This window comes from Musca autumnalis, unplaced genomic scaffold (genome assembly GCF_047663935.1).
Source record: "Musca autumnalis isolate F117 unplaced genomic scaffold, ASM4766393v1 scaffold_4, whole genome shotgun sequence".
Classification (NCBI taxonomy): domain Eukaryota; kingdom Metazoa; phylum Arthropoda; class Insecta; order Diptera; family Muscidae; genus Musca; species Musca autumnalis.
The window spans coordinates 56,564,916-56,589,004 of NW_027411977.1; the positions used below are offsets into that span (position 1 = coordinate 56,564,916).

Below are 24,089 nucleotides of genomic sequence, written 5' to 3' on the forward strand. Positions count from 1 at the left end.
TGCATTGCAATTCTTCGGGAGCGTGCTGCTGATAGGTGGCGGACTAGGTGGACGGACAGCGACAAAGGGAGGATGACGTACGAGTTTATTAGTGACGCTACGTTCGTACTGGACCGCCCAGACTTCAGCTTTAGCATGAGTCTGGGATTGTTACTGACGGGACATGGCTCCCTAAATGCATTTTTGCATGCACGAGGCCTGTCCGGGACTGATTTGTGTGGATGTGGGATGACTGAGGACTGGCGGCATAAACTGGCGGAATGACAGTACTATGTCGACATTAGAGATTAAGTTAATATGGGTATCACGTATGAAGGGGCCGCGTGGGATTTCAATAGGACACTTGGAGACAGTCGGACGTTTAGTTGTTTAAGTAGTTTTGCACGTCAAGTGTTTGTTAGGAGAAGGACTAGACTTAGTGCAGGTAATTCCTCCACATAGTCATCTCTCCAGTTGGGCGTGTTGGAGGAGAGTGGAAGGAGTTGGTGTTGGTGCGGCGTCGTGTCCTGCAGTGGATGTTGTGCCATTCATCCGTGAGGGTGGTCTCGTTTATTGTTTGTGTTGTGTTGTCCGTTGTCGCGGTCCCTGTGGGCCATTTGTACAATCCGTGAGGAAAGCATGTTAATTGTTTGTGGTCCTGTCTTGTTTGTTTTTCCGCTGGTAAATTGGTGAAAGTGACTGGTGACCTGGGGGCTGTTGGGAGTCCAACTGTTAGTGATCATTGGCCAAGAAACCTGACCGGAGGTTATATTCTGGTACCGCGGGTGCCAGGTGCCCCAGATTCTTGGATCTGGCCTGACAGTTGGTGTTGGCCCCCTTGTGGGAGTTTCGGCTCGAATGTGGAATTGCATTCGACCTGGTGCCTGACCCAGAGAAAGCCAGGAATTCAGAGAGGCTCCGCTCCTAACCAAGTAGGTGACCACGCCCAAACGGTGTGAGCGAATTGGTACTCGTACCTTTTATGAGGTACGACGTATGGTAGACGCATTGTATTCACTCGGTGTTAAGAGCATTGTAGGGTAGGCCGCATGGCAAGTACCCACATTAAACCCTACGAAGTATGTCCTGATTGCCACAGGGCCACCAGTCCCTGCTCCGTTTGGGGACAAACTGCTACTAGTCTTATGGTTACGAGGTCGTACCAGAGACTTAATTCTGGAATAACGGTTACCAGTTGCCCTGGGTCTGATGACCTAGTCTGGTAGTTGGTGTGGGCCCCAAATCGCGGTTAGAGTCTACGGCTTGAATGTGGAGTTGCATTAACAACCAGCTGTCTGAGCCATAGAAAGACAGGAATTGTAGATGGGTTCCGCATCAAACCAAGGTGGTGAACAGGGCCAAACACTTGAATACAATTGGCACCTCACTACGGTGCAGGGGGCGGTGGTTGGGCGCTTGTAACCGACCCGGTGTTGAGACCACCATGGGGTTAAACCGTCAATCCAGGTATCCACTTTAATCCAACACCACTGTTCTTCCGATTGTCTCTACAGCACTTCCTCTTACACCTGCTCCTGATAGCTTTCCTGTTGCACCATTCTGTTCAACACTGACTAAGCGGAAAAAATGACTACATCAATAACGTTTGGCTACAGAATGGCAGAAAAGGTGCCCAATTTGTGGAGCACCCCAGGAATGACAAGGTGTAGAGAAGAGTACTGCTCACATTAAATCTCTCTAGAATGTGAAATGTTTTTTATGGTGTGAATGTGATCCCCCGAGTGGGGTATATACTCAGGGGTATATATGAAGAAGGCCAGCTGCCACGACAAACCAAAGCAGTTTAGGATCATCTACTCGGAGAAGCCGTTCCACAGGGACTTCAGGTCATTGGTTCCATAGGGACTTCGTGCCAAGCCTAATAGTTTCCTATCGCTAATCATCTACCCCCGAACAACGAATATGTCGAGTTTACCATAGATTATCTGCAAACCGTCATCAGCGCACTAGGTTCCCGATTATTTGCAAATCATTCAGCAGCCACTTAATTTCCTGAGTCCTCAGAGCAAACAAAACGTCTACAACGGAACCCATCCACTCTACACAAATTTCACAGGTACCAAACATCCATCCAGTCCGCCTGAGCTATCTTTACATCAACGATCGATCCCAGTCCAATACCAATTGAAAACTAAATACTAGGTTTTAATACCGTGAGGGTTTGGACGTCACTGAACTTACCCCAACAGAGGTATCCCCGAGGATATTATCTCAGGAATTAAGGATTTGCCCGGCGAAAGTTGTTGTACTGTTGTAATATAGGGCCCAAAGTGGCTCAGGAATCGATTTTCCTGCCCAACTTCCAAATTTTTTGTCATCACCGATTGTTAGTTTCTATATGGGATTCGATAGTAAACATATTGAAACTAAGGAAACCAAAAAGATAGGCTAAAATATTGGCGGGGGCATGGCGTCTTTCTAAAGACGACAATAGCTATTTCTCGGAAACTACAGGTAGGTAGAATTGTTGTCTTTAAGAACAGTTTTAATAAATTACCGTAGCGTTCATACGAAGCGTGCTGTTTTATTTTTCCCCAGGTACTAAATTTTAGTGAACTTCCAATTTAGTGGACTATAACTTTTAGGGAATGACTTGAAACAAAGTTCCGTTTTTACAGAGGGAAATGACCGATTCGGACCATATTTACTTACTTACTTACTTAGCTGGACCATTACAGAACATTTGTTCCATAGGCCGAACTAAGGAAAGATCTCCATTCCTCTCTATTTGTTGCTTTGCACTCTGGAATACCGCGTCTTTTCATCTCATCATCCACTTGTTTGCGCCATCTATTCCTTGGCCTGCCAATTCTGCGTGCACCGCCATATGGCATGTATTCATACGCCTTTTTAGCGGGTTCATCATCGCACATTCTTATGATATGGCCTAGCCAACGCAATCGCTCCATCTCGATACGTTTAACAATATTGATATCGTTGTATAGCAGATACAGCTCGTGGTTCTTGCGACGTCGATATTCACCGTCAACGCAAATCGGTCCGTAGATCTTTCGAAGAATTTTTCTCTCAAACACACCAAGCACTGCCATGTCTGCTTGCGCAAGTACCCAGACAAGTACCAATACATCAGCACGGGTAGTATCAGTGTTTTGTAGAGCGTTATTTTTTTTTGACGAGATGCGGCTTCGTTTTTAAAGTGCTTACTTAAACCAAAGTAGCATCTGTTGGCCAATACAATTCTTCTTTTTATTTCACAACTGATGTCATTTGTTGCGTTTACGGAGGTGCCGAGGTAGACGAAGTCTTTTACTACCTCAATATTATAGGAACCAATTTCCACAGTCGGTCCTTCTCGCCGTTTACCGCCAGACCCACTTTAGCAGATTCTCCTTCGACCTTCATAAAGGTATCAGTTACTTCTTTTACTGATCGGACTATGATGTCTATATCATCAGCATAAGCAAGTAACATGTGACTATTGGTGTAGATTGTGCCACTTCTTTTGACGTTTGCCTCTCGTATAACCTTTTCCAGCAGGATGTTAAAGTGATCACACGAAAGGCTGTCTCCTTGTCTGAAACCTCTTTTGGTACAAAATTCTTCGGAGAGGTTCTTTCTAGTTTTAACTGAGAACATAGTATCAGTTAAAGTCATCTTGCAAAGCCGGATGAGCTTTGCGGGGATACCAAATTCAGACATGGCTTGGAATACCTTTGAACGCAGCGGGCTGTCGAAGGCTGCTTTATAATCGACAAAAAGGTGGCGATCTGCATCTCTTGGGTCTTCTCCAGGATTTGCCGCAGGGTAAATATCTGGTCAATGGTGGACTTGCCACGTCTAAAGCCCCATTGGTATGGTCCAATTATCTCGTTGACCATAGGATTTAGTCGTTCGCACCCTGACACGATCTTGTGGCAATAGGGAGTAGACTTATGCCCCTATAGTTAGAGCATACAGTCTTATCTCCCTTCTTGTGGACGGGGCACAGGATACTCAGGTTCCAATCGTCGGGTACTCGTTCTTCCTGCCAGATGGTGCTAACTAGCTGATGAATACACCTTATCAGCGTGTCGCCTCCGGTTTTAAACAGCTAGGCTGGTAAGCCATCGGCCCCTGCTGCCTTATTATTCTTCAGCCGATTTATTGCTGTCCTTACCTCATCTTGGCTGGGCGGTATACATTCAATACCATCTTCTGGGATTGGGACTGTGGTATCTTCGTCGTCTTCGCTGCTATTGGATACCAACAGATTTGAAAAATGTTCTTTCCATATTCTGAGTACACTATCTGTATCAGTTACCAAATTACCTTGCTGGTCTCTACAGGAGGATGTGCCTATACCAAAGCCATCAGTTTGATCCTGGACTCTTTGATAGAATTTTCGGACTTCATTCTGGCTCCTGTACATCTCGATTTTTTCACACTCCCGCTTTTCCATCTCTTTTTCCTGCGGACAAGACGTTTCTCCTCTCTCCTTTTCTCCCTGTACCTCTCTCGTGCGCTACGCGTTGCTACGGATTGTAAAGTAGCCCTATATGCCGCATTTTTCTCTTCGGTGGCAGCACGACACTCCTGATCATACCATGGATTCCTTGGTGGGGGTCTCAGGTATCCAAGTATGGATTTTGCGGCTGTTTGCATGGAGTGGGCAATGCTTTGCCAATGCGCTGATATGTTATCGGGATGAGGAGTGCTTTGATTAAGCAATTGGGCTAGTTGAGTGGAATATGCTGTGGCTATCTGTTGTAATTGCAGCTTACCGATGTCTAACTTTCGTGTTGTGTCTGTTCGTACTTTGTTTGCTACGTTTAAGCGGGTGCGTACCTTTGCTGCAACAAGGTAGTGGTCCGAATCAATGTTTGCGCCTCGGAACGATCGTACATCCAACACGCTCGATGAATGTCTTCCATCTATCACAAGATGATCAATCTGATTACTTGTTTTCTGATCTGGAGACAGTAAGGTGCCCTTATGAATATCGAGATGATTAAATCTGGTACTGCTAACTACCATGTTTTTTGCAGCTGCAAAGTCTATCAGCCTCATACCATTGTCAGATGTTTCACTGTGGAGACTGAATTTCCCGACTGTCGGGCCGAAGATATTCTCCTTTCCAATTTTGGCATTAAAATCGCCTAGAATGATTTTAATGTCATGGCCAGGGCAACGGTCATATGTTTCTTCTAAGCGCTCGTAAAGATATATTATCTTTGGTCTGTTCGTCCTTTTCTTCAGTGGGAGCATGGGCGCAAATAAAGCTGATGTTGAAAAATTTAGCTTTTATTCCAATTGCACCAAGTTTATCATTCACGGGGGTGAAGCTAGATACCAGATGTTTTAGCCTCCGACTAACTATGAATCCGCAACCAAACTCATGCTTTACGTCATGGCAGCTATAATACAGTGCGTCACCTTTAGGTGTTGTTGTGACGCCTTTCCCAATCCATCGTATTTCCTGTATGGCAGTAATATCGGCCTTGTACTTTTCAAGTACGTCCGCCAATGCGAAGACTGAACCTTCTCTATAAAGAGTGCGAACATTCCAGGTGCAGATTCGCAGATCATGGTCCTTAAAAGGTTTTGCGGGGTTCGTAAACTTTAGAGGGGTTGGTTTTTCTTTTCTTTCGTTTTTTCATAGTAGGCTGTTTTTCTAGGGGAGGGTTCCTAACCCGACGCCCAAACCCAAGTTTTTAAAGTTCTTATGGGTGAACGCGCGGCACATGTTAACTCACTACCTTTAACGGGTGTTAAAGGCAGTTCCCCAGGTGACACCACGGGTAGGTCAGTGTCCACTTGGGATGAAAGAGGGACCAAGATAAATCCTGGGCTTTGCCATGTTAAAACCGGTCAGGACCGTTGCTTGGTATCTTCCATCCCCTACGTCACCCGGGCCATATTTTACACACCCTTAAATATCTATCTGATATTTATAAAGCTCGAACTATATTTGTCCACTCCTTCGGGTACCCCCTCACACAATTTCGGATATGTTCACTTTAAGACCTGCTCATTTCCTGCCTCAATTACGACGGTAAAAGTTTTTTCAGGAGCAAGTCCCATACTTCTTGAGAAAACAGCCAGAAAGTTGTAAAAAACCTTTATAGCACCATATATAGTGCCTGGAGAGCACGATAATTCTCGAACAGATCAAAATTTGGTCCAAAAATTTGGATCTCCTTATATTTTGCCCAAATTTAAAACATGTACAAATTTACTGTCTTCTGTAAACACAGTAATAGATAAACTAAAAACCTCACTCTCAATTAATTTGATTTGTTTCCCATCTGTTCATTTCACAGGATCATATTGAGTGGACCCAAATCAATACAGGCCACGGTCACTCTACTTGAGAATTTACATTTGGTTATAGAAAAAACACCAGCAGCTGATATTGTCACGGACATAATGCCAATGTTATTTTCCTCCTTTGAAAGCTCAACCATACAAGTTCAGGTAAGTAGAAAAAACAACAACAACACACCATCTAGCAATAAATTATGTCCAGAATTCATGGAAATAAAATAAAGTTGATTCTTCAAAATGCAGTCAGGCAAGTATAACACCAAACAGAAGTGTAATAGAAATGTTGTTTGTGGTGGTGGTGGAAATATATATTCCCAGCAAGTTCAAATTTAGGCATGCACGGCAAGCCAGAGGATGAGGGAAGATTTGCATTTTGTATGAAATACTGTATTATCATCTAAGTGCTTGGAAGTTTTTTTCTTCATCTCTCTATTTCTGTATTGCTTGGGCAATTTTTAGACGTTGTTGGGAAAAGTAAAATTTCTTGTAAGTGAAAGCAATGTTTGCAACAGCTAGGCAACAAGAAGAACAACAAGACAACAACATCCGAACGAATATTCTACCATACATAATGCATTTAGGTCGAAAGTCTTATGCGAGAAAAATGCATAAAAATAAAACTGTTACCGTATCAAAGGAATGCTTGGTTCTCTTCAAGTGGATCAACAAACCAGAACAATGTTTACATCCGGTTTTTACACAACACAAAAGCTAAGAACCACAATTCACAGCAACAACAAAACAACACTATTCTGTAGTCTGTAGATGCTCGTTGGGGGGTGTTTTCAGGCGATTATGGAGTCTTTATGTTGCCATAGAAATTTCATGCCTGGAAAATGTTCCAGACACTTGTTGATGTCAGAAACGGTTCGTGGCATCACGATGGTGGCAATGGTGCCACTTTAAAACCCAGTATTCAAAGCTTTGCAAGAGAAATGTATTACAATTTTACAACAACAACATTTATGGAAAATATATAGTTGTTTAGTGCAATATCATCCCATAAGTAGTTATGGGAAGCAGGAACTTGCAAATATAAGGCAGTTGGGCAAGGACAAACTTGGTTTAAGATTTTACAGTCGATACTCAAAAATGCCAAGGGCTTAAAGGAAAGTAATAAATAAAGAACGAGTTTTGGAAGAGAAATGTGAAATAAAATGTAAAAATACAACTTTCGCAAATAAATGGTCTTTGTCCTAATAAGACAACAATAAATAACAAGTAAAAAAGTATCAGTCGGCTTTGCCGACAGAAATATACCCTCAGCCTGTGTAAATTGAAACGGCTGTACCTTTCCAAAGGATCTTCGAAAAGATCCTAAACTGTCATTAAAAAAATTTTGAACTTTTATGGATGAAGACCTATATGGACTATTTTGGACCAAATCGGCTCATCCGTTCGAGAGTTATCGTGCGCACCAGCCAGACATACAGACGGACGGACATTGCTAACTCGACTCCAAATGGTCTAAAACACATTTGGTCCAAACATACTTGGGGTCTAAAACCGTTATTTCGATGAGGCACATTTTGCCCGTATGAAAGTGTATATACCTTCTTAAGCATAAATGCTGAGGGTATAAAAAAAATATAAAGATGTTTTGGAACAAGTAAAAAGTATCAGCCGGCTTTGCCGACAAAGATATACCCTCAACCAATGTGAATTGAAACTTTCATCTACGGTCAAATCGAATGTGGTCTTTTCATTATTTTGTGGCCTTTTTTGGACATTTGAGCTTGCCGACGAAAATATGGATTAGGATTAAAGTTCAAAAGTGTTGCAGAGGAGGTACTTAAAGGAATGGACCGACATAGTCCATTATGGAAGTGGATCTTATTTTGGGATTCATATCTTTTCGATAGATATCGCGCCCACAAGTCATTTCAGTGGGTCATCGTATAACCTATGAACCAGTATGCCAGTAAGCATGGACTAGTCCCCGGAAAACATAAATATTCGGGGGAACTACCGGAAATTGTGCAACGGTATTGCCTACCTTCGAATTGAAAGTATGACAAAATATCAGGAAGGCCAAAATTTAGAGCAAATCGGTAAATTCGAGAGTTATCGTGCTCTCTTGCCACTACATATGGTACCATAGGGGTTTTTTTACACCTTTCGGGCTGTTTTCTCAGAAAGTATGGACTTGCCACTAAAAACTTTTACCGTCGTAATGCCGGCAGCGAATGCAAGTTGCTTCAAAAAATCAAACTGATTCGGGAGCAAATCTCAAAGTAAACTTATCCGTAATTGTGTGTGATAGGTACCCAAAGGAGTGGACAAACATAGTCCATATTCGAACCTGATCTATATCTGTCAGATATATTAGGATGTGTAAAGTATGGACCAAATCGGTCACTCCCATCAAGAGTTATAGTGCGAACAATTTTTCCGAACATTTTTTAACTTTTGTGGGGAAGATGCCTGAAGGACCGATATGGCTTATGATCGAACTTAAACTTTGCTTGGACAAAATATTACGAAAGCCAAATTTTGGACCAAATCGGTTGATCCGTTCGAGAGCTGTCTTGCGCTCCAACCACTACACACGGTGTCATAAGGGTTGTTTGAATCTTTCAGACTATTTTCTCAGGAAATATGGACTTGTCCCTAATGAGACATGTTCCGTCGTAAGCGGGGCAGTGAATACAAGTTGCTACAACAAAAATCAAAGAGATTCGAAAACAGGCCCTAAACTAAACTTTTCCGAAATTTTGTGTGGGAGGTACCCGAAGGAGTGGACCGATTAAGCCCACACTAGAACCTCATCTATGTATGGTAGAAATTACACGATGTGCAACTTATGGACCTAATCGGTTACTCCCTTCAAGATCCATTCGAGAGTTATCGTGCGCTCCATCCAACCAGACAGACGGACGAACATTGGTAAATCAACTCCAAATAGTCTGAAACACATTTCATCCAAACATACCTGGGGCACATTTTGCCCGTATGAAAGTGTATATACCCTCGTTAGCATAAATGCTGAGGGTATACAAATTTACAACGCTAACCGATGGCTTTGGGTTGGATAGAGCTGCCAAACTATCGATATTCCCAATATTGGATATTTTTAATATTTCAAACCAGTAAGGAAAGGATGGGGCGGGCCGACTATATGATACCCTACACCAATGTGAATGTGTAAAATATATACGGGATATATATAAATCTGAACTGATTTCAATATAATATGGTCCAATTTTTACTACACCAAATTTTGTCACACATTCCAAATATCATCAAAATTGGACAGATATTGGGTGTTTGGTGCAGAAAGTATGTGTAACCGACCGAAAACAAATATGGGAGCTATATCCAAATCTGAACCGATTTCGATATGATTTGGCACATTTGTTTTTGGACCGAATTCAGGCACACATTCCAAATTTCATCGAAATCAGATATATATAGCGTATTTGGTGCTATCGGCCGAAAATATATATGGGAGCTATAGCCAAATTTGAACCAATTTCGATATGATTTGGCACATTTATTTCTAGACCGAATTCAGTAACAAATTGTAAATTTCATTAAAATCGGACATATATAACGTGTTTTGGTGCAGCATATACGTGAAATCGGCCGAAAATATATATATGGGAGCTATATCCAAATTCGAACCGATTTCGATATAATTTGGCACATTTATTTTTAGGCCGAATTCAGACACACATTCCAAATTTCATCGAAATCAGATATACATATATATCGTGTTTGGTGCAGCATATACTTAAAATCGTCCGAAAATATATATGGGAGCTATATCTAAATCTGAACGGATTTCGATATAATTTGGCACATTTATTTCTAGACCGAATGTAGTCACACATTCCAAATTTGAAATCGGGCAAATATAGCGTGTTTGAAATCGGCCGAAAACAAAACTGGGAGCTATAACCAAATTTGAACCAATTTCAATATAATTTGGCATATTTATCTTTAGACCAAATTCAGTCACACATTTCAAATTTCATTAAAATCGGCCGTATATAGCGTGTTTGGTGCAGCAAAAAATGAAGTCAGCTGAAAATATATGTACTCGTATATAGGAGCTATTTTTTAAAACCTGAACGGATTTTCACCAAACGCAATAGCGTTATTCTTATGGCTAAAAAATATATATTCCCTAATTTGCCAGTGTACGTTGCGAACAGACGGTCAGACAGACGGACGGACAGATGGACAAGCATAAATGGACTCAGAAAGTGATTCTATATACATATATGCCTAGAAGGGACTATGGGCCTATTTTGTTTTCTTTTGTACGTTACATACAAATGCACAAAGACATAATACGCCTTACCACTGTGTGGTGTAGGGTATAAAAACCGATTGCTGTCAATAATATCGCCAATTGATCATCACCATTAATTTGCAAATTAATTTGGACGTAAGAATTTGCCGATAATTTGAATTAAAGCTCAAAAGTGTTGCAGAGGAGGTAGAAAAAATGCATCGGCATGGTCCATTTTGGAAGTGGATCTTAATTTGGTATTCCTTTCTTTTCCATAGATAGCGCGCCCTCCAGTCATTTACGTCAGGAAGTTGGACTTGCCCATGAAAAAAATAATAATATTGCTATAAACAGGACCAGACCTGGTCAAAACTCTGGTCGCCGTACTTAGCTGGACCATTACAGAACATTTGTTCTATAGGCCGAACTAAGAAGAGCTCTTCATTCCTATCTCTATTTGTTGCTTCGCACTCTGGAATACCGCGCCTTTTCATCTCATCATCCACTTGTTTGCGCCATCTATTCCTGGGGCTGCCAATTCTGCGTGTACTGCCAAGTGGTCCGTATTTATACGCCTTTTTAGCGGGTTCATCATCGCTCATTCTTATGATATGGCCTAGCCAACGCAATCCCTGCATCTAGATACGTTTAACAATATTGATGTCGTTGTATAGCAGATACAGCTCGTGGTTCATGCGACGTCGATATTCACCGTCAACGCAGATTGGTCCGTAGATCTTTCGAAGAATTTTTCTCTAAAACACCCCAAGCACTGCCATGTCTGCTTGCGCAAGTACCCAGGCTGAGCCATACATCAGCACGGGTAGTATCAGTGTTGTGTAAAGCGTTATTTTTGTTTGACGAGATGTGGCTTTGTTTTTAAACTGCTTACTTAAACCAAAGTAGCATCTGTTGGCCAATACAATTCATCTTTTTATTTCACAACTGATGTCGTTTGCTGTGTTTACGGATGTGCCGAGGTAGACGAAGTCTTTTACTACCTCAATATTATAGAAACCAATGGACGCATTGCGCGTCGACACCATCAACTTGGTCTTCTCACCGTTTACCGCCAGACCCACTTTAGCAGATTCTCCTTCGACCTTTATAAATGTGTCAGTTACTTCTTTTACTGATCGGCCCATGATGTCTATGTCATCAGCATAAGCAAGTAACATGTGACTATTGGTGTAGATTGTGCCACTTCTTTTGACGTTTGCCTCTCGTATAACCTTTTCTAGCAGGATGTTGAAGTGGTCACACAAAAGGCTGCCTCCTTGTCTGAAACCTCTTCTGGTACCAAACTCTTCGGAGAGGTTATTTCCTATTTTAACTGAGGACCTCGTGTCAGTTAAAGTCATTTTACAAAGCCGGGTGAGCTTTGCGGGCATACCAAATTCAGACATGGCTTGGAATACCTTTGAACGCAGCGGGCTGTAGAAGGCTGCTTTATAATCTTGGGTCTTCTCCAGGATTTGCCGCAGGGTAAATATCTGGTCAATAGTGGACTTGGCAGGTCTAAAGCCGCATTGGTATGGTCCAATTATCTCGTTGACCATAGGCTTTAGTCGTTCGCACAATATCCCTGACACGATGTTGTAGGCAATAGGGAGTAGACTTATTCCCTTATAGTTAGAGCATACAGTCCTATCTCCCTTCTTGTGGACGGGGCACAGGATACTCAGGTTCCAATCGTCGGGTACTCGTTCTTCCTGCCAGATTGTGCTAACTAGCTGATGAATACACCTTATCAGCGTGTCGCCTCCGGTTTTGAACAGCTCCGCCGGTAAGCCATCGGCCCCTGCTGCCTTATTATTCTTCAGCCGATTTATTGCTGTCTTTACCTCATCTTGGCTGGGCGGTATACATTCAATACCATCTTCTGGGATTGTGACTGTGGTATCTTCGTCGTCTTCGCTGCTATTGGATACCAACAGATTTGAAAAAAGTTCTTTCCATATCCTGAGTACACTATCCGTTTCAGTTACCAAATTACCTTGCTGGTCTCTACAGGAGGATGTGCCTGTACCAAAGCCATCAGTTTGACGCTTGACTCTTTGGTAGAATTTTCGGACTTCATTCTGGCTCCTGTACATCTCGATTTTTTCATACTCCTGCTTTTCCATCTCTCTCTTTTTCTTGCTGAAAAGACGTTTCTCTTCTCTCCTTTTCTCCCGATATCTCACTCGTACGCTACGGATTTTAAAGTAGCCCTATATGCCGCATTTTTCTCTTCGGTGGCAGCACGACACTCCTGATCATACCATGGATTCCTTGGTGGAGGTCTCTGGTATCCAAGTATGGATTTTGCGGCTGTTTGCATGGAGTGGGCAATGCTTTGCCATTGCGCTGATATGTTATCGGGATGAGGAGTGCTTTGATTAAGCAATTGGGCTAGTTGCGTAGTGCGTACCATTGCTGCAACAAGGTAGTGGTCCGAGTCAATGTTTGCGCCTCGGAACGTTCGTACATCCAACACGCTCGGTGAATGTCTTCCATCTATCACAGCATGATCAATTTGGTTTCTTGTTTTCTGATCTGGAGACAGCTAGGTGCCCTTATGAATTTCTAGATGATTGAATCTGGTACTGCTACCTACCATGATTTTTTGCAGCTGCAAAGTCTACCAGCCTCATACCAGGTGACACCACGGGGAGGTCAGTGTCCACTTGGGATGAAAGAGGAACCAAGATAAATCGTGGGCTTTTCCATGTTAAAACCGGTCAGGACTGTTGCTTGGTATCTTCCATCCCCTACGTCACCCCAAATTCTGGTCGACAGATAATATAATTCCGATGCATTAAAACAATCGAATTTGGTCAAGTTGTTGCAAAGGAATTCAAGATCAAAGTTAACAAGTAAGAACGGCGTTAAGTTCGAAAGGGCCGAACTTGTTATACCCCCCACCACGTGTTGTATTGAAGTGAAATGGAACAATTAGTTTCCTTTCGTTTATGAAAAAGACTAAATACCAAATTTCAGCAATTTCAAAATACCGAAATTCGGGAGGTAGCGTTCTATGGGGACTATATCAAAACTTCGATCTATACCGAGAAATTTCTGGCGGAAAGTTTTTAGACTCATCTATATTGTTTCGGTATTATTATTTATTATTATTTCTGTTCTCAGTAATGCTGACGACATTTCCTGGGTATTTAAGCCATGAAAAACTTCTCTACAAAAGTGGTGTCTTAGACACGCCTTTCGGACTCGGCGATAAACTGTAGGTCCCGTATCATTGAGCCAATATGAATCGGCGTGCACTCATTGATATGAGAGAAGTCTCCCTTGTCCCTTCGGGGATGTTGTGGGAACATATGTATGTATGTATGTATTATTTCTGTAAGATATTGTGGCTGAAACCTTCAAAATATCGAAAATCAAGAGTGCGCTTTTATGGGGGATATAGGAAGACGTGGTTCTCTCCTGATAATTCTCAGTCATTTTGGTGGGATATTGACGACACAACCCCCAGAATTACGAAAATCATAATACTATACTATATCCAAACGTGGACCGATGAATTTTAGTCGGAAAGGTTTTTACCTCCAACTTAGATTAAATACCAAATTTCAGCCATTTCAGTGGCTGATTTTCGGCATTTTAAAGGCTGTGGCCTTCAAAATAACGAAAATCTAGATGTAATGTCTTAAGGGCATATGAAGGCGTAGACGTATACCTAAAACATTCAGCTGAAAAGTTTTGTACCCACAACTACCAAATTTCAGCCATTTCCTTGGAATCTTAAGGTCACAATCTTCAAAATATCAAAAATTGGGATGTACTATTCTTTGGGGCTAGACCTTTACCGACAAATTTAGAGGGGAAAGTTGAATACCCCCAACGAAGACTAAATGCCAAATTTCAGCCACTTCGTTGGATTATTGTGGTCACAACCTTCAAAACAACAAACACCGTGCGATACCGTTCTAGGGGGGGCTGCGGTTCAGGTACAGAAAAATTTCTGGGGGAAAGTTTTATACCACAACGAACACTTAATACCAAATTTCAGCCATTTCGAAGGAATATTTTGACCTGCAAAGTACCGATAATCGGTATGTATTGTTCTATGGGGGCTATATGAAGGCGACGACCCATACCGACAAATTTCATATGTAAAGTTTTGTACCCCAAACGAAGACTAAATACCAATTTTCAACAATTTCGGTGGAATATTGATTCCACAAACTTCAAAATAACGGAAATCCGGGGGTACCGTTCTGTGCGGGCTATATGAAGTGGTGGTCCTATACCGACAAATACCCAACGAAGACTAAATATCAAATTTCAATGAAATCTGAAGGCGTGGACAATTTCTGTGGAACATTGATGCCACAAACTTCTATGAAGGCTATACGAAGGCGTGAAGTTTTATACTCCAAATGAAGACTAAATACCAAATTTCAGCTATTTCGGTGGAATATTGATGCCAAAGAAAAGGAATATTGAGGCCACAACCTGCAAAATACCGAAAATCGGGAGGTACCGTTCTCTGGGTCCTATATGAAGGCGTGGACCTATACCAGCAAAGTTCTGGGTGAAAGTTTTGTATCCCCAACGTAGATAAAGTACGAAATTTCAACCATTTCGGTGTGATAATGAGGCTAAAATCTTTGAAATACCGAAAATCAGGTGGTACCGTTCTATGGGGGCTATATCAAAACGTGGACCAATATAGACCATTTTCAACACCAAATATTCTAGAAGTAATAAAATCTTTTACACAAAATTACAACGATCTATCTAAAAACTTGCTAACTGTGTCTTGATTTCAACAGACGGACGGACATGGTCACATCGACTTTGAATTTTACCCAGATGAATAATTCGATGTGTTATAAATGGATTGACAATTTAATTATACCCTCCATATTATGGTGTAGTGTAAAAAATATGAGTTTTTATACCCTACACCACTATGTTGTAAGGGGTATTACGTGTTAGTGCATTTGTATGTAACATACAAAAGGAAGCGAGATAGACCCATAGTTCCTTCTAGGGATATACATAGAATCACTTTCTTAGTCGATTTATGCATGTCCGTCCGTCCGTCCGTTTTTTTAGCCGTCGGAAGATCAAGTTCGAACATGGGATATATCGGTCCACGTTTTGGTATAGCCCCCATATAACGGTACCCCCGATTTACGGTATTTTGACGTTTTCAGCTACATTTTCAGACCGATTTGGCTATAATTTGACATTTAGGGTTCTTAAGTGTCAATTAACATATATAACAAAACTTGTGGACATAGGTCCACGTTTTGGTATAGCCCCCATATAACGGTACCCCCCGATTTGCGGTATTTTGATGTTTTCAGCTACATTTTCAGACCGATTTGGCTATAATTTGACATTTAGGGTTCTTAAGTGTCAATAAACTTATATAACAAAAGTTTTGGACATAGGTCCACGTTTTGGTATAGCCCCCATATAACGGTACCCTCCGATTTGCGGTATTTTGACGTTTTTAGCTACATTTTCAGACCGATGTAGCTATAATTGGACATTTAGGGTTCTTAAATGTCAATAAACTTATATAACAAAAGTTGTGGACATAGGTCCACGTTTCGGTATAGCCCCCATATAACGGTACCCCCCGATTTACGGTATTTTGACAGTTTTAGCTACATTTTCAGACCGATTTAGCTATATTTTGACACTTAGGGTTCTTAGGTGTCAATAAACTTATATAACAAAACTTGTGGACATAGGTCCACAATTTGGTATAGCCCCCATATAACGGTACCCCCGATTTGCGGTGTTTTGACGTTTGTAGCTACATTTTCAGACCGATGTAGCTATAATTGGACATTTAGGGTTCTTAAATGTCAATAAACTTATATAACAAAAGTTGTGGACATAGGTCCACGTTTCGGTATAGCCCCCATATAACGGTACCCCCCGATTTACGGTATTTTGACAGTTTTAGCTACATTTTCAGACCGATTTAGCTATATTTTGACACTTAGGGTTTTTAAGTGTCAATAAACTTATATGACAAAACTTGTGGACATAGGTCGACGTTTTGGTATAGCCCCCATATAACGGTTCATTTAAGTTCATATTTTCGTATAGCCCAGATACCTCCGAACTAGCTGTTAATGACATTTGAAGTTCCCACGTTATGTACCGATTTTCGATATTTTGAAGATTCTAGCTAAATTTTTTAACCGAATTAGGAGTTATTTGACATTAAAGGCTCCCATCAAAAACTGTCAACATAGGCCCATGTTTTATTATAACCCCTATATAACACTACCTCCCAATTTCAAGCCCACCAAAAATTGTCAACATACATAGTTAGATATAGGCACCATAAAAAAGGGCCTCCCGAATGAAGCATAAATGTACATAAACATTATCTGACATTTTAACGTACCCACTTAAAGTTGGGGACAGGAATAAAAAGTAATTATTTCATTTTAGTTCAGAATATTTTATGGTGGAGGGTATGAAAAGTTCGGCCCGGCCGAACTTAATGCTTTTTTACTTGTTTTATTTTGCATCAAAATATGAGTGTGTTTAAGTTTTCGTTTGTTCTAACTATTTAAAATAGGTCAAACACCAATAAACAAACCATAAAAATACAAAATATTTAAATACGTTTTTCAAAAATTTTGATTTTCTTCCAAAATTAAAAAATACTCCTTGGGTTTTCATAAAACTCACATAACTCGTATAAATACTCATATATTAAAGGTAAGTAAATATTTTCTTCTGCGACTGGCAGTGGGCGCTTACGGAGAGCAAGTGAGCGTAAATAATGCATTGAAATTTATGCTCACTTGCTCCCAGCAGGCGCACTCTGCCGATCACTAGAGTAAATATTTGCCTAATGTGACCTTACCCTAAGAAGTGTCCATTTGTGTAAAAAAGCTAGTACGGTATGGAAAAACACACTTATTTTTATACCCTCCACCACATGGAGGGTATAATTAAATTAATGCCGTACTTACTAGTTTTCTTTTGGGGGGGGGGGTCAAAAGTATTTCAATCCACAGAGGCTGAGGGTATATCTCTGTTCGTAAAGCCGACTGATACTTTTTTACTTGTTTTTTGTTTTTGTTTACTTATACATTTAAAATAAAAATATTATTTAGACAAAACAATACAATTTTAAAAACGGACATAACTCCCATTGTTGTGCAGACATTACTCCCAAAATTATTTTGGAAGTTATGTCCGTTGGGAGTTATGTTACGCCACCAACTCTAATGATAATATTAAAATTTCTACATATATAAGTAGTATGTCCTAATCATGAAAATTAAATTCCGCCCAGTTGGACGGTAGTTGACACGTCCGACTACTATAGCCTTTACTTACTTGTTATTATTAAAAATATATTTTTTATACAATTTTCCCTCAAACTGATTTTCCCAACAAAAATTCTTTTCAATTCTTTCAGAATGCAGCTGTTGTTGCTGTGACAAACGTCTATGATTGTATCACGGAAATGTCAATTAAGCGATTAGTATTGCCAAAGGTTAAATCTGTTTTTGAAAAGAATTTAAACGATCCGAAAATAGTGCAAAATGTTCTCATCTGCATTGAAAGTCTAATGGACAAAATGGATAAGCAAGAGGTAAGTGTGAAAGGCAATGTGGCAAAATTGAAACACATGCGGCTAAAGTGTCCAGAAAAAGAAATAGGAATTTTCAACAACTTTATTTGTAAAAAACATTTAATAATTCATCTTTTATACCACTTTAATAGACAAGTAGGAAACAACATTTTGTTTTAAATCATTTCTATTTAATTTTGTTTCTTTATTTTTCTTGTTCGGAACACTTCTGATGTACATACTCGAATTTTGTGTCCATTGCAGAGATTATGAACACATCTTAAATATGCACATAGTATGTAGTTGAATTAGGAATTTAAGATTTTTCATTTCATTGAAGTGGTTAACTGATAATGTATGAAAATTTACTGCCATGTAGCATAAAATTTTTTAGTAAAATTCCTACCACAGCATCAATATACATACAAAGAATTATTTTGTGAATGACAGTAACGTTCGAAACAGTTTTAGTGCAGCAATGTGTATAGGTATTTTCGTGAAATAAACCATACGCTACCATGGACAATCGTTTAAAGCAAAGTTGGGTTAAATGATGATGACAAAGCGAACATCACACACAAGCAGCCAATCTCAATTTGATATATGGGTACATCACTATACCAACATTCTGCAACATATCTGCAACTGTGAGCATCACGAGACAAGAGACGACATAAGCACAGCACCTCCTTCCATAGACGAAATATGTCACGCCATATCATCTTTAAAAAATAGTAAATCAGCAGGCATTGACGAAATCGCACCTGAAATGTTAAATGTAAACCCATTTACAAGCGCATTGATCTAACATCCAGTCGTCAACAACTTTTGGAATACTGGGGAATTGCCATCCGACCTAAAGGAAGGACTGGTAATAAATGTACCAAAAAAGGCAATCTTTCTCAATGCTCAAACTAAAGGGGCATAACTCTTTTGAGCATGGCATATAAAACAATTGCATATATTTTAAACGACAGAATTTCATCAGCAATTGCACCCGAACTAAGAAAGCAGCAAGCTGGCTTTCGACAAAACTATTCCGGTGTGGATCACATAAATACTCTAAGAATCATCATAGAGCAATCTATTGAACTAAGATCATAGACTTTCAAAGAGCATTCGACACTATATCCCACAATGTCATATAGGCGTTCCTAGTATGCGAGGGTGTTTCAACAAAAATAATCGACCTTATTAAAGCTCTCTATGATGACTCACACTGCAGAATTTTGCCCGACGGCTTAACTAGCCAGAGAATTAAAATATGTGCAGGAGTAAGACAAGGATGTGTATTATCGCCGCTTTTTTTTTAATATTGTTCTAGACACGGTGATGGCTGCTGAGACGCGGGAGCTTGGCGGCATCATTTGGAGTTTAAACGGCAGATTGACTGATTCAGACTACGCTGATGATATATGCCTTTTGTCGCATCAGAACTCAAACATGCAACATCAAATAAACCAAGTTCAGGAGTATGCCCACAGAGCTGACCTTCATATAAACGTATCTAAGACTAAATGCATGTGCATCAATGCTGGAAACGCAACACCATTAACCTTGGACAACACTCCTTTGGAAGAAGTAGAAGAATTTATTTATCTCGTCAGTATGTTAACGTCGACAGGAGGCTCCGAAGCAGATATAAATAGCCGCATGCAAAAGGCAAAACAAGCATTTGAAGCACTCAACAATATATGGAGATCATCGCAAATCAGACGTAGTACAAAAATACGACTATTCAACTCAAATGTAAAATATGTCCTATTGTACGGATGCGAAACATGCAACATGTCCTCAAGAATAGCGAATTCACTCCACACTGTGTGCCTTAACCAATTTTAAATGGAAGGTGCTTACACCTGGGAAGTTTTTGCATATTCTGAAACAACAATGCTCATAGATGAGAAATATCAAGAAACAAAAAAATCGCCGGAGGGATTTTCAAATAAATCGCGATTTAAAAAAAATGTTGTAGCTGTGAAGATTCTCCACAAGATTGGCCTTTATGACATTTTCGTAGGTTTTAACGTTTTTGAGATATAGAAGTTCAAATTGAGATAATGCACTGACTGTATCGCCTCCTTATAAAACAATATCATGCTCAGTGCGCCTTAACTAACTTTTGATGAAGACCGCTTGCACATGGGAAGATTTCACGGATTCTGAAACAGCAATGTTCATAAATAAGAAAAATTGAAAAAATAGAACAAATCGCCGGAGGGATTTTTAAATAAATCGCGATCAAAATTCGCAATTTTAGGGTTTTTTTAGGTTTTCACGATTTTACTTGAAAACCGCAAGTCGTATCGAAATGAGTGTAAAGAAAATGTTGTAGCTGTGAAAATTCTCTACAAGACTGACCTTTAGGTTTCTTCGTAGGTTTTACCATTTTTGAGATATAGAGGTTCAGTTCAAATTTTTAGGTTTTTATCTTAAGTCTTCAAGAGTTTGCTTGGAAACCGCAAGTCATATCAAAATGGGACTAAAGAAATTGTTGAAGCTGTGAAAATTCTCTACAAGAATGGATGATTTATTTTTTCCAAGGTTGTACCATTTTCAAAATATATAAGTTTAATTTGGGAAATTGCAGTAATGACATTGTTTTATAAGGAGGCGATAAAGTCAGTGCATTGTCTCAATTCTAACTTCTATATCTCAAAAACGGTAAAACCTACGAAAATATCATAAAGGCCAATCTTGTGTAGAATTTTCACAGCTACAATTTTTAGGCCCACTTACATAGGACTCGAGGTTTGCAAGCAAAATCGTGAAAACCTAAAGAGCCCCTAAAAATGTGAACTTAAATCGCGATTTATTTGAAAATTCCTCCGGCGATTTTTTTTTTTTTTTTTTTGTTTCTTGATATTTCTCATCTATGAGCATTGTAGTCTCAGAATCTGCAAAAACTTCCCAGGTGTAAGCACTTTTCATTTAAATTTGGTTAAGGCACACCGTGTCCTGGTATTCGTCAATAGATGCTTAAGAAGAATTTTGAGAATACATTGGCCTAATGTGATTACAAACCAATCTCTTTATGAAAGGTGCAACCAAAATCCAATAGTCAAGGAAATCAAAATAAAAAATGGAGATGGATCGCTCATACACTGAGGAAACAAGAAGGAAATATTGCCAAAGAAGCCCTTGAGTGGAACCCGCAAGGTAGCCGCCGTAGAGGTAGACCTTTGCTAACGTGGAGACGGCAAGTTTTAGAAGAACTGAGGAAGGCGAATAAATCATGAAATGAAATTAAAACTTTACCTTTAAATAGAAAATACCCTCCACCACGAACTGTATTGAAGTGAATTCCAAAAATTCCGAAAATTGGGTGATATTATCCTATGGGGGCTATATGAGGGCGTTGACCTATACCGACAAATTTCAGGTAGAAAGTTATATACCCTTAACGAAGACTAACTACCAAATTTCAATACTTTTGGTGGGATATTGAGTTCACAACCTTCAAAATACCGAAAATCAGGAGGTACCGTTCTATGGGGGCTATATAAAGACGCCGACCTATACCGATACATTTTAGGTGGAAAGTTGTATACCCTTAACAACGACTTACTACCAAATTTTAGTCAATTCGGTGGGATATTGAGGTCACAAGCTTCAAAATACCGAAAATCAGGAGGAACCGTTCCATGAGGGCTATATGGAGGCGTGGACCTCTACCGAAAAAATTCTGGGGGAAAGTTTTGTATCCCCAACGAAGACTAAGTACTAAATTTCAGCCCTTTCGGAGGAGTATTGAGGCCACAATCTTCAAAATACCGAAAATCAGGAGGTACTGTTCTATGGAGGCTTTACTAAGGCGTAGACCTGTACCGACAAGTTTCTGGGAGAAAGTTTTATACCCCCAGCGAAGACTAAATACCAAATATCAGCCATTTCTGGGGAATATTGAGGCCACAACCTTCAAAACACCGAAAATCGGGAGGTAAGTTCTATAGGGGCTATATAAAGGCGTGGACCTATACCAAAAAATTTCATATGGAACGTTTAATACCTCAAATGAAGACCAAATACCAAATTTCAGCCATTTCGGTGGATTAATGTGGCCACAACCTTCAAAATACCGAAAATCTGGAGGAACCGTTCTATGGGGGCTATATGAGGGCGTGGACCTATACCTACAAATTTCTGGGGGGGAAAGTTTTGTACCCCCAACGAAGACTAAATACCAGATTTCAGCCATTTGGGAGGAATATTGAGGCCACAACTTTCAAAATACCGAAAATCGGAAGGTACCGTTCTAAGGAGACTATATAATGGCGACAAATTCCATATGAAAAGTTTAATACCCCGAACGAAGACTAAGTACCTAATTTCGGCTATTTCGGTGGAATATTGAGGCCAAAACCTTCAAAATACCGAAAATCGAGAGGTACCATTCAATGGGGGCGTGGGCCTATACCGACAAAATTGTGGGGAAAGTTTTACACACCCAACGAAGACTAAGTACCAAATTTCAGTCATTTCGGTGTGATAATGAACCTAAAACCTAAAAAATACCGAAGATCGGGTGGTACCGTTATACGGGGGCTATATCAAAACGTGGACATATATGGCCCATTTGCAATACCAAACATCCTAGGGGTAATATAAACTTCTATACCAAATTACAAGGCTCTATCTTAAAAATTGCGAGCTGTATCCTGATTTCAACAGACGGACGGACAGACGGACATGTTTATTATTAATTTTATGCCCTCCACCATAAGATGGGGGGTATATTAAGTTTGTCATTCCGTTTGTAACTACTCGAAATAATCATTGTAGACCCCACAAAGTATATATATTCTTGATCAGCGTGCAATTCTACATCGATATAGCCATGTCCGTCCGTCTGTCTGTCTGTCCGTCTGTGGAAAACACTCTAGCGTCCGAACGGATTGTTATATGGGGGCTATACCAAAACGTGGATCTATATAAACAAACTTTGGTAGAAATATTTTTTAGCCTCTGAGAACACATAATACCAAATTACAACCGATTCGGTGGTCAAATGGGACAAATATCTTAAAAGTTCCTTAAAACGACGACGCGCCACGCTTTGTAGGGGGGCTATACTAAAACGTGGACTTACATAGCCCGCTTTCAATACCAAAAGTTCTACATTCATATAATAAATTTTACCAAAATTTCTTCCACTTACTTCAATCCGTTCGGACGCTAGAGTGTTTTCCACAAACGGACAGGCGGACAGACAGACAGACGGACGGACATGGGTATATCGATGTAGAATTGCACGCTGATCAAGAATATATATAGTTTGTGGGGTCTACAATGATTATTTCGAGTAGTTACAAACGGAATGACAAACTTAATTTACCCCCCATCTTATGGTGGAGGGCATAAAATTAATAATAAACATGCCCGTCTGTCCGTCCGATACAGAAGATACAGCTCGCAATTTTTAAGATAGAGCTTTGTAATTTGGTACATACATACATATGTTCCCACAACATCCCTGAAGGGACAAGGGAGACTTCTCTCATATCAATGAGTGCACGCCGATTCATATTGGCTCAATGATATGGGACCTACTTTTTATTGCCGAGTCCGAACGGCGTGTCTTACGACACCACTTGTAGAGAAGTTTTTCATGGCTTAAATACTCAGGAAATGTCGCCAGCATTGCTGAGGGGGAATTTTGCCACCGTTGAAAATTTGATGTTGCTTGGCCTGGGATTCGGACCGCAGACCTTCTGAGTGCAAGGCGGACGTGCTAACCATTGCACCACGGTGGTATAGAAGTTTATATTACCCCTAGGATGTTTGGTATTGCAAATGGGCCATATAAGTCCACGTTTTGATATAGCCCCCATATAACGGTACCACCCGATTTTCGGTATTTTTTAGGTTTTAGGTTCATTATCACACCGAAATGACTGAAATTTGGTACTTAGTCTTCGTTGGGTGTGTAAAACTTTCCCCCACAATTTTATCGGTATAGGTCCACGACCCCATTGAATGATACCTCTCGATTTTCGATATTTTGAAGTTTTCGGCCTCAATATT

At 40.2% G+C, this 24,089-nt stretch overlaps 1 protein-coding gene across 3 annotated transcripts in view; it reads left to right on the plus strand.

Moving 5' to 3' along the window:
* Positions 1–24,089, plus strand: part of bma (SCY1-like protein bma) — a 406,156-nt gene that overhangs the window by 289,408 nt on the left and 92,659 nt on the right. For all 3 annotated transcript variants that reach the window (XM_073979932.1, XM_073979933.1, XM_073979934.1), the window contains 2 exons: positions 6,261–6,414; positions 17,910–18,086. In XM_073979932.1, coding sequence (XP_073836033.1) covers positions 6,261–6,414; positions 17,910–18,086 — 331 coding nt within the window. The remainder of the gene's footprint in view (positions 1–6,260; positions 6,415–17,909; positions 18,087–24,089) is intronic.